Source organism: Macroventuria anomochaeta (genome assembly GCF_010093625.1).
Source record: "Macroventuria anomochaeta strain CBS 525.71 unplaced genomic scaffold BU25scaffold_34, whole genome shotgun sequence".
NCBI lineage: Eukaryota > Fungi > Ascomycota > Dothideomycetes > Pleosporales > Didymellaceae > Macroventuria > Macroventuria anomochaeta.
In genome coordinates this window covers 118,035-128,803 of record NW_022985395.1, presented here as the reverse complement: position 1 = coordinate 128,803, position 10,769 = coordinate 118,035, and the positions used below count along the sequence as shown (strand labels likewise).

Below are 10,769 nucleotides of genomic sequence, written 5' to 3'. Positions count from 1 at the left end.
ACCGAACTCCTCAAACTCAACCCAATCAACACTTCACACATATAAATCATGTCTGTCGAATACAAGGGCCAGAACCCCCTCGACATCGCCAAGCAGGCTGAGAAGGACCTCAACTCGCACGCAAACGCCCACGGCACCGATCCCAACACAGCCAACCCCAATCGTGGTCCCAACGCAAGCGACTCAGGTATGTACGCTTTCAGTCCATGTCCTTGAACAATGTACTAATTATTCTCCAGCAACCGAGTCCGGCATCGACGAGTCAGCAGTCAACAAGTTCCCCGATGCCACCGTCATAGTAGGCTCTGGCGCATCAGGCGCCGGCAACAACCACGATATCCCAGAGTCCGAGGGTGGAGATATCAACCCTGCGACTGGCAAGCTCTACAAGGCTGGTGACTTTGAGAAGGGTGTTGGCGCACCTGAGGTCAAGGATGCAAGCTACGCGAAGAACCACGGTGGTGAGCCTGATGCGAACGCGCCTGTAAGGCAAGGACAGGGCCAGACTGGCAAGCCTTAAAGGGTGGATGGAGTGATATCTCAGATATGATTATGACACAGCACTGCGCTGGAAGTCTGACGATATGAATGAATGAACAAAGTTAAAACGAACAATATTTGATGTTTGTGATTGAAGCGGGCCACATGCAATCTGCAAATATGCAAGTACGATCCCGCTCAAATATGCTCATACTGCGGATCTAGATTGATACTTACGAAACAAGTGGCCCGTACCTGAATACTCTTAAGATACGGCATCGGTCCATTTCTGCGTTCGGTTGTTCGCTCTTTGCCTTCAACTCTGGTAGTCGCTCATGATGTTGTAGTGCTGCTGTATCGCTAACAGAATTCTTTGCAGGTGCGGACCGGAGAGTATTTCTTAGCTCTTTCATAAGCCGTCCCTTGACGGAATGGAATGCGCTGCTCCCAAGGAGATCTTCAGCTTGCCGGTCAAGAGCCTCAGCTCCAAAGCCAACTGCAAACGTAGTGCCACGATCTCGACATTGATGGTGGAGTTGAGGGAAGGAGCAACCCCCGGCTCAGCTTCCCGAGCGCATGAGCCACCTGACTAAGCCTCATTGCATTTAGCCGGGCGGCACCACAAAAAACAGCGGAGGACGAAACCGCCATAAGCACGCATCCGCCCAGCGTAACGCCGCAGCCCTGTATGAGACATGATGCCGTGCCGCCCAGAACATGTCAGCAAAAAGAGATGAACGAGATGGACTCAGAGCTTCCGAGGCGTTGAAACAACATGACGGAGGCGGGCGAAGGCACCGGATGTACTGCGACAAAGAGGCACGATCAGCGCTCAACACCACAAAGGAACCGAGATGTAACCGCCTTCCAGAGCCACAGCATGAAAAAGCTGTATCGATTGTTCGATGAACAAGTTTGAAACATCGAACAGACACAAGCCAAGAAGTGGACCCACCGCATGTCAAACGGAAAAATGGCTCCACCAGCCGCCGTCGATGGATCTCACCACTTCCTCCTATTTGCTCCACAGCTTCTAGATTTCGAAGACATGATCAAGCTCCACAGACAAAGGGCGAACAGAGTGAACAGAGCGAACAAGGCGAACAACAATCCTTCTTACGTGTTGGAACGTCTTGCAGCCACCTCACCGGCCAATTTCGCGACCACATGAAGGATCCAGGTGCAATTTCCTCATGACAAGGCGTAGATTGAGCAAGACAAACATCGAAACAACGAAACGGCGTGACAATGATGACATTGACAATGCATGATGTTTCCTTTGACGCCTTTGACAGTCGGGTGGAGTTCTACCGTTCAAGCCTTTCGTGAGGTTTCACGTTTCTCGTCATCTCAAACGCCATTTGACGGGTCAGGATCGTGAACGGAGAGCATCCAGGAACACGCATCGAGGCGACACCTGAGCAATCTCCTACGAGAACACCAACATGAGTTTTTCTGGGTCGCAGGATTCCGCCAGCCTTAATCCAATGTCCTGCGGCAACTAGGCAGCGCCACGTTACCAGATCTGGCGCTAGTGCACGTTGAAGGTAGATGACATGAGCTTGGCACAAGACGGCAGCACGGGGTATGGCGATGTCAGGACCACGCTACGACTGTCATGGCAGTACTGTGCCGACTACGCGGGATGTGTATAAGAGACTCACAGCTCCCATTTGGAGAAGGTCAGGCTTGACGCTCACACTCTTTCACACGCTCTTTAGCATACGCTCACTTTCGACAACTATCCATTCGAACATTGTTCATACTTCCATTCTTTGACTATACCAGTTTTCTCTCCACAACCAACCAACCAACCAACCAACATCAAAATGAAGTACTCCTACGCTTTCGCTCTGGCCGCTGCCCAGCTGGCTGCTGCCCACACCACCTTCCAGTCCTTCGTCATTGACGGCAAGGACCAGGGCCAGCACTTTGCTGTCCGCACTCCCTCCAACGGCAACAACCCCATCCTTGATGTCACCTCCTCGGCCATGACCTGCAACGGCGGCACCGCCGCTGATGACACCGTTGAGGTCGCGGCTGGCTCCGAGATCACCTTCCAGTGGCACCACAACGTACGAACTCTTACTACCACACTGAGTAAGCTATGACACTAACAACCACGCAGGACCCTGCCACCACCTCCGGTGACGCTGATGAGCCCATTGCTGCCTCCCACAAGGGTCCCGTCATGGTTTACATTGCCCCTGCCGACTCCAACGGTGAGGGTGCTGTCTGGACCAAGCTCTACGAGGACGGTCTTACCAACGGCAAGTGGGCTGTTGAGACTTTCATCACCAATAAGGGTCAGATCACCATCACTCTTCCTGACCTCGCCGCTGGCGAGTACCTGATCCGCCCTGAGATCATTGCTCTCCACGAGGGTAACCGCCAGGGTGGTGCCCAGTTCTACAACGGTTGCGGTCAGATTAAGGTCACTGGCTCCGGCTCGGCCTCTCTCCCCGCTACCGGCGTCGACATGACCAAGGCATACTCTGCCACTGACCCTGGTGTCCTTTTCGACATCTACTCTGGTGCTACCACCTACGAGATGCCCGGCCCTGCTGTCTGGGACGGCGCCTCCGGCTCCACTCCCTCCAAGACCGCCACCGCCTCGTCCGCCGCTGCCACATCTGCTGCTGCCACCAGCGCTGCTCCTGCCTCTTCCGCTGCCGCCACCTCCGCTGCCGCTGAGGCCACCCCTGTTGCCAGCGAGTCTAAGGCTGCTACCTCTGCTGCCGCTACCTCAGCCGCCGCTACCTCGGCCGCCGCTACCTCAGCCGCTGCTACCAGCGCTGCTGCTCCTGCCCCTACAACCGGCTCCGGCTCTGGCTCCACTCTTCCTGAGGAATGTAAGTACACTGCAAATGAACAACCAATGCTACATGTTCAAGACTAATGCATTTGCAGTCACCATCCAAGAGTTCATTGCCTGGCTCAAGGAGACCACCGGCGCTACCGGTGCCTCCAAGGCCCGCCGTCACGCCCGCTCTTTCTTCGGTTAAGCGCCCCCTGAATGAAGGGAAGTGGTGTTTACAACTTTCAATGACTTGTCATCTGCATAGCCAGGCGTCACGTTAGCATCTTTATTGGTTGCTCTTTTGGAGAGGGTATGTCTTGGAAAGATCAAGCTCCGTCTCTACTTCTTCTTTGATGGCTACTGAGTAGCATTACCCAATTTTCTGTAAATATAGAAATTATGACGAATGGATTTCGGAAAAGCGCTGCTACTATATAATTTTGTGGATTGAGTGAGGCTGTTCGTGTTCTGTGCTTTGTGTTGTGTGATACAGTGAAGCGTAGAGGCAGTCAGTTCATAGTCGTAAGGTCCGTCCCTTAGGCTAGGAAAACCCCTCATACAGGAAAATAAGCGAGGTACTTCGAATTTGAGCGCAAATCACTCCGCACATACGCATTCGTTCGAGAAGATTAAGGTGGAGTGTGTTGAGTGGCTTCTTGTTAGTAGAACTCGATGTTCTCCAGCGATAAATTACAATCACACGATCGGTATTACGCTTGCAATGGTGAGTGGCTTCGTTAGCAGCTTAACGCTTCGACTTCGATATAACAACACAATGAGAGCTACATCGCCTTGAGAGCAGTCTAAGATGATCACCGTGCCTTGCTCTTACGCGGGGACGGTATAGCAGCCCGGTGAATGATCTGACGCACCAAATCCGGCAATCTCGCGACCCCTGGTCGATACTTCAGACAGAGCTACATCCGCTTTCGGAAACGACTAAGCAGATCTCTTTCGCTGATGTAATCATACGTGGAAATCTAAACACGTCATCTGATCAAGTTCGCTTACTGCGCCCTGTCAGCAGAACAGGCATCACTGTCATACACCCACAACTGATCTGATGCTGATTTCCATTGCGCCAAGACAGTAGCACCGCAGATGTAATTCAAATCAATTTCTAAGACACTACGCCTGCTCCAGGATACATCGGTGCCACTGGTGCCTTCCACGGTTTTGGCTCTGACCCAAGGTTCTCTGTTCTCTTCACCCTCTTGTTTCTCACAGCAGGCACCGCCATATTCGCCTCTTCCGCATCGCCATTGCCCTGTGTCTCGCCATGGACAGCGCCGCCTGCTTCCTGCGCAGATGCCTTACGCTTACGGATACGCTTCCCTTTAGCCTTCGCTGCCGCCGCCTCAGCCATAGCTGCACGCTCTTCGCGAACTCTCTTCAGGTCTTCATACTTCATCACCTTCGCCGTCCCGATGACCAACGAGCGTGTCGACCGTCGCACCTTGGCTTCGTTGTTGATCCTATACAATAGTCGGTTGTGGTCTTGAAGGAGGCTCTCTTTGGCAAAGGAAATCTTGGCAGCGCTTTCGAGCTTCCCTACACGCCTTTGTAGACACTGCTTGCCTGCGTCGTCAAATTCAGCGGCACAAATATCCTGCGTGATCAGGTTGTGCAGCGATGTCAAGGCCTCCACCGTCACTGGCGTCACAGGCGTTACAGGAGTCAGCGGAGCTTTGTCCTGCGAAGGCGTTGCTGCCACACCTGCGGTGGAGTTACTCTGCTCTGCGGGCGGCTTTGGCATGTCTCGTAACACCCTTTCTGGATTGAAAGGGAACAGCCCAGCAGCAGCCCACCCAGCCAGTATGTTCCTCTTGGTGATAGCCTTGTCCCTGGCTGGCTTGTAGAGGTAGGTGAAATGCTGCTTGCCAACAGTGTTTATGCCACCACGATTCAGTCGCTCGACTTGATCGCGATAAGCCGTCTTCAGAGGCCCAAAGACCGAGACATCACACGGCTGGGGCTTGTGAGAAGTATGCGAGGGTAGTCGACAAAGGATGATGTTATTTGCAAAGCAAAACTCCAGGATCTCAAGCGTCTCATGCGTTGCGAAGCCATCGGATATTAGTACACAAGGTTTGCCGTTGGCTATGCCTCTAGTTTCTGGATCGAACACGCGGGTGATCCATTCCAAGCTGATCTTGGAGTCATTATAACCTTTCTTGGAAATGCCGTAATGCCATCCAGGAGTCGGATGGGTGGTCCAATTGCTTCTGTGGGTGGCAGCTGGCCAAATTATGAGAGGATGGAATGCCCTACCATCTGCACTGATGCATTCTATAGCGGTGACTAGGGTTCGCTTTACAACGGAGCCTCTGTGACCGCGTAAGTCGTCTCTGCCAACAAGGGCCTTCACAGAGCCCAGCAAGCTTAACAAGACTCCTGTCTCGTCCATGTTGTAGACGTTCTCTGGTAGGACAGCTGGGTCGTTTAGGACCTCGCCGATCACCCGAAACCACTCAACAACCTTGTCGTGTATGTGCGTTTCGTGACGCTGCCAATCTATAGATTTGATCCGTCTCGCTTTGAGCTCGGGATGGCGTTTCCCAAAAGCCTGAGCCCAGTTCTTACCAGGAGGCTTGTTCGGTCTGTTCGTGGAGGATCGACGACGGGCGATGCTGAAGGCCAAGGTAGGTATATACTTGATGCGGACAGGCTGTCCAAGACTAGACATTAGCAACAGGATTGCAACAAGTGCTTTCTCTTCTTCTATAGTAAGGTACTGCTGGAGTTGGGCGACTTTCTCCTTCGAACGCCGCCCGCGATACCGGTTGTAGAGCGTGGTGAGGGCGACACCGCTCGATTCGGCTCTGGCAGCCCATGTCTTGCCGTCGCCTGGAGGAGCCTCTGCGAGCGCCTTGCTGGCTGCGTCCATCTTGACGATTGTGGATGAAGCACGCGAGGCGAACAACAACTGAACTATGGCATCCTCCTCGCTCGAATGCCAAAAATAGCCCTTTGTCTAACCATAGAAGCTTCGAGAAGAGTAGGATAAGCCTCCCTTCCCTGTGGTCGAAAATCTCGACACGCAGGGCCGTAACAATCCTCGAACATTGACTTGACCGTCGGCCGCTCTTCAGATACTAAGCAGTGTGCTGTTATACTCCTCGATTTTATCCGCAGATATGAGCAAGCTTGCGAATGCGAGATTAAGGACGAAGCGCGCTTCTGCAGATGTGTATTGTACATTTAGCGGCCTGCAATGTACACATGCGCTATACCAAAGGTGTCAATTTGTAGCACATGCTTTTAGAAGCATCTCTAAGCGTGTGCGTGCAAAGTTGTGCGCTAAATTTAGAAGTCGAGACAATAAGCTTGTCGCCGGCCTCCTGCTTGTTCCCTCACAGCCCACGTGGGCATCCCGGGGAACGAAGCCGCCAACACAGCGGCCAAGGAAGCCACCGGATGGAGAGAGGACGGACGCAGCCAGCAGCCGGCGGACACACCTTTAAAGCTACATCCGCTTCGATCGACGCTTAGACGATGGTGCAAGATACAAATGGAAAGGGATTAGATAGGCAAATGGAGGATCGAAGCCAAAGGTCGAACGACATACAGACACACGCCAACACCCACAAAAAAGGTGCTTCAGCTTCACCAAGGTCTCACTAAGCGGAAGAGCCTGCGCACTGAGAAGATCGGGCTCAACGACTTCCTCTTCAACCGGAGAGTACCAGACGTCACTAGCTCGCGCTGCGAGTGTGGCGAGAGGCGACAAACCGTCACCCACGTTCGCCTCCGCTGCAGGAGATACAAGGAATGTATGTTTTGTCAACTACTTTACTACCTGCTCTGCTTGACTCTGTATCGTCGAGGAGCAGTCATTGTTGTTTGGGAAGAATTGCAGAGACAAGTAGACAATTTTTGTATAGCTAACGTATAACGCGGAATCAAACATCGCGTTGTACTCTTCTTTTGGTGCAACAATCGAATTCTTCTCTGTCTCCGTCAAGCACTATCAGTAGCAGTGCATGAACAGTTCTTTCCCTAGCTACTTCAAAGTCCGTCCAGCGGTACTTGTCCTCGCTTTTTCCCTGATTTTTGATGGGGAAAGCAAAGCCTATGTTACTCTGTGAACCCTTACTTTGGCTTCTCAAACGCTGTCGAACAGTTCCGGTGGCATCGCCGCACTCTCAACGATCCGAAAGATCCTCAAGAAAGAGGAATTGCCCCGCCACTGCGCCAGATATAACGAGTACAATAGGAGTCCACTTGTTGGCAAACTTGTACAAAACGGCTAACGCAACCGTAAAAACTACAGCCGCAATTCCTGACTGTGCTGCCTTTGCAATAGCTAGCTCCACCGGCTTAGTTAGAAAGTCTCGTTCCGTTCCTTGGACGCTGGATTTGAGAATTTCAAAGCTGATCACGGCAATAACGCCAATGACTGCTCCACAGAGTCCGTCAAAAAAGCTAGAGAGAAACTTGCAGTGTGTCAGTTACTTTACCATAAGGCGAGTATGTAAGGGCAATGCAAGGACACGTACCTTGTTGTGAACCAGCTTTTCGAGCAATGAGTGGCCAGCGATAGTAAACAAGAAGCATGGAAAGAACATACCCAAGGTTATAACAACTGCTCCAGCGAATGCCATACCCAGGCCACCTTCTTTGTTGCCGCCCTGGAATCCAACGAACGTAGCAAAAATTACGAGCGGTGCTGGCAGTACGTTCCCTATAGCAATACAATCGATAAATACTCGCTGAGGTAGCCATGCACCTTTTAACACAGCTTCGACATGGACGAAGGGGATGGCAGTGTAAGCACCCCCAAATGATAACGAACCCGCAACGAGCCCAAGAACAAACAGATTGATGAGAGAAGGTGTCTTAGCAATTCCAAGAGCCAGTGATACTGGTGATGGAACACCTCGAAAGACGGCATAGACGGCATACCCCACGTATTGAAGGACGAACAATATGCCAGCGGGTATCCAAAGCCTACGAGCGACGAACATATAAATGATGCCGTACAGACCGAGAGAAATAAATCTGTGCACAGTCAGTCGGTTTTACTCACATATAGCGAGTCCCAAAGAGTACGAACATGTTCAGATGTAAAGCTGAATTGATGGCTGTACAGATTGCGGCCATGACAAGGAAGGGATCCACCTTCTTAGTGCCTTGATTAATTATGGAATGATCTGCTATCTTATGTGTAGCTTTAAAGATCTGATCCTGTTAGCAATAATGCACCCAAATATAGTGATAGACCGGGGAATGTAGCTTACCATGGCTGCCACAACTGGTTGCAATGCACGGAAACTGGCGTTGAAATACTTGTTCTCGAGACCGGCTAGAGTGTACAAGTAGCTTGCTACCAACATCAAGATGAACCCAGGCAGGATAAACCCTAACCCTGCGACGATTCCTCCAATTCTACCGGCGCTTAAGCACCCAAAGAACATGCAAAGCTCAGCTGCCTCTGGCCCCGGGAGGATCTGATAGACAGCGAAAACGCGTTGAAATCGTGCCATCGAGATCCATTCTTCTTTGACTACGATTTGCTCTTTGATCAGAGCAATCTGAGCGACAGGGCCGCCCCAGGCAAAGAGACCAAAGTTGTAGAAAAAGTACCAGAAAAGCCGAAGCAGGGACATCTTTGGCGCATTTACGTAGGTCAATTCGGTGTCTTCATTGGGGCGCGCGCTCGCCGATTCAACGATTTCAGAATTGTTCTTCGGTCCATCAGAGGGGCTGTGTGATGGACACGAACTTTCGACATCTCGATCGTTAAGTTGGGTTGCGGTTTCTGGAAAGCCAGGGGCTGCCATGTTTAATCGGAAGCAGAAGCTGTCGGAAACCCACGAATCTTAGAATTGGAAGGGTGGTGAAAGGTTGGTCTGTAGATACAATCCCCATCCGCAATACTAGGGTGATTTTATAATGCAAGTCGACAGAATGTTTGGTAACAGAATACGGACATGTAGGGACAGACCGCTCAACACTGATTGGTCGTACATATCGCTAAGACACTGTTGGGGTGCGGCTTTTGCCGATTTGCCTTTGTTTCTTCGCTTGCGCTGTCCAATTAAGTGATCGCGGTCCGACCTTGACCCACGCTAATACGACCATATTAGGCTTTAGCGTAAACTGAGACCCAGCTCTTTCACATTGCGTCCGTAGCACTAACAGTAAACAGCAAGTGGCACTAGTAATGCCCTGTGATACCGAATTTAGTCACTACGCAGGACGGACACACGCTGATCTATTGGCTAAACTGCCCAGCACCATATAGCTCGGTAGAGACATCAGACCTTGCAAGTTCACGATCAAAGCTGAGACATGGCCGATCAGCCTGACGGATTCTAGCATGGGTTCCTGGATCATACTGTGTGAACATATTCAAAGGGAAAGGTCACAATCGACTCCACGACAGCCTTGAATCTCTGCTATCACTCAACCTCTTGGACGTCGAATACGGATATAGTGCATCTGTCAGGAATCAACTATATTCTCCCTCCTGGCGGAGGCTTTCTGGAGATCGACCCAGAATTGTGGAAAGGCGCGCTTCTACCAGATGTGGCCTCGTCCTTCACGACCTGCATCTTCCATCGTTAGTACGCCCTCTCAATCACTATAGCGTTATCTTACGATCAAAAACGGTCCATTCAAGTAAGTTCAATCAGGAAACAACTGGATAGCATGCTAATGCCGGCCCTTCATGATGGAAAGTCAAGGCCGCCGTGGATGTGTGTCTGGTTGCTACTCACGACAACTCCAGAAGGGCTACAGGCTTGCCTGAGTCTATGTCAGAAATCACGCACACCATTTCAATGCCCTCAGCACGCGATGCAAGGGATGATGTTGGTGCGGAGTGGAGGCACGGAGGTGCTAGCCTAACTCCGCCTCCACAATATGTTTGACTCGGATTCTTTGTCGTTGCTGGAAGCTATTCGTAAACCCGACATTATTCATATAATGGAAGGCCTTCCAAAAGCAGCAGGAGCCAAGATAAGGTTGAAGCTTTTTCACCCACCCATAGTCCTTTGTGCCAACTCAAGCTTTAAGCGAGAGAAATAAACGAGCTCTCGCGCGTTGCGTTTGCTTGCCATGCGCCATAAGCAAGGCGCACGCAGAATGTGGCTATTTGCTCAAACCATAGTACCTACGTGCATAGGACCTTGGTCAGAGTGGGAATAGACTGTAGCGCCAACGGCGTCGTGAGTGGTCATGCGAACTTCATGCCCAGCGGCGGAAAAATTGTTCTCAGTATCGAAGCTGGTATTGTAATCCCCTCAACAGCTAGAAACCACGAATTAATAAGCATTAAGCAAAACTAACGGCGGCTTGATGCTGCATACTGAAGACTCACAGGTCGTCGGACTTTTCGCAATAGGCTTGGCTACGAACCAGCCACATCGGAGGATGAATCGATCGATATGCTCGGGCATCTAGGCTGGCCGTGACTAGATCGAGCCAATCAAACGTCTCGGGGCTGCCCTTAGCCAAGCACGCCACCGCAGCCCCGCTTCATTTA

The 10,769-nt window shown here is 51.4% G+C and overlaps 5 protein-coding genes across 5 annotated transcripts; 3 read left to right on the top strand and 2 right to left on the bottom strand.

The window, feature by feature from the left end:
* Nucleotides 1-48: 48 nt before the first annotated feature.
* On the top strand, nt 49-520 carry BU25DRAFT_349317 (uncharacterized protein; the record flags this gene model as incomplete). The annotated part of the gene is made up of 2 exons (XM_033703247.1): nt 49-163; nt 240-520. 2 exons carry the CDS (start codon nt 49-51, stop codon nt 518-520), a joined length of 396 nt encoding a protein of 131 aa, XP_033558015.1.
* A 1,789-nt stretch (nt 521-2,309) lies between these two features.
* On the top strand, nt 2,310-2,591 carry BU25DRAFT_349346 (lytic polysaccharide monooxygenase; the record flags this gene model as incomplete). Its single annotated transcript, XM_033703249.1, has 1 exon — nt 2,310-2,591. The coding sequence occupies one exon, from the start codon at nt 2,310-2,312 to the stop codon at nt 2,589-2,591; it is 282 nt and encodes a 93-aa protein (XP_033558014.1).
* Nucleotides 2,592-2,671: 80 nt separating this feature from the next.
* On the top strand, nt 2,672-3,485 carry BU25DRAFT_349099 (lytic polysaccharide monooxygenase; the record flags this gene model as incomplete). The annotated part of the gene is made up of 3 exons (XM_033703231.1): nt 2,672-3,195; nt 3,274-3,332; nt 3,391-3,485. 3 exons carry the CDS (start codon nt 2,672-2,674, stop codon nt 3,483-3,485), a joined length of 678 nt encoding a protein of 225 aa, XP_033558013.1.
* Nucleotides 3,486-5,756: 2,271 nt separating this feature from the next.
* On the bottom strand, nt 5,757-6,029 carry BU25DRAFT_297941 (uncharacterized protein; the record flags this gene model as incomplete). The annotated part of the gene is made up of 1 exon (XM_033701940.1): nt 5,757-6,029. A coding segment is annotated over one exon (273 nt), but the record flags the coding sequence as incomplete, so codon positions are not given.
* A 1,055-nt stretch (nt 6,030-7,084) lies between these two features.
* Nucleotides 7,085-9,149, bottom strand: BU25DRAFT_167433 (chromate transporter). Its single transcript, XM_033700793.1, has 4 exons — nt 8,521-9,149; nt 8,337-8,461; nt 7,780-8,281; nt 7,085-7,716 (listed from the first exon to the last, which is right to left on the bottom strand). The coding sequence occupies exons 1-4, from the start codon at nt 9,061-9,063 to the stop codon at nt 7,426-7,428; spliced, it is 1,461 nt and encodes a 486-aa protein (XP_033558011.1). The 5' UTR covers nt 9,064-9,149; the 3' UTR covers nt 7,085-7,425.
* Nucleotides 9,150-10,769: the final 1,620 nt, after the last annotated feature.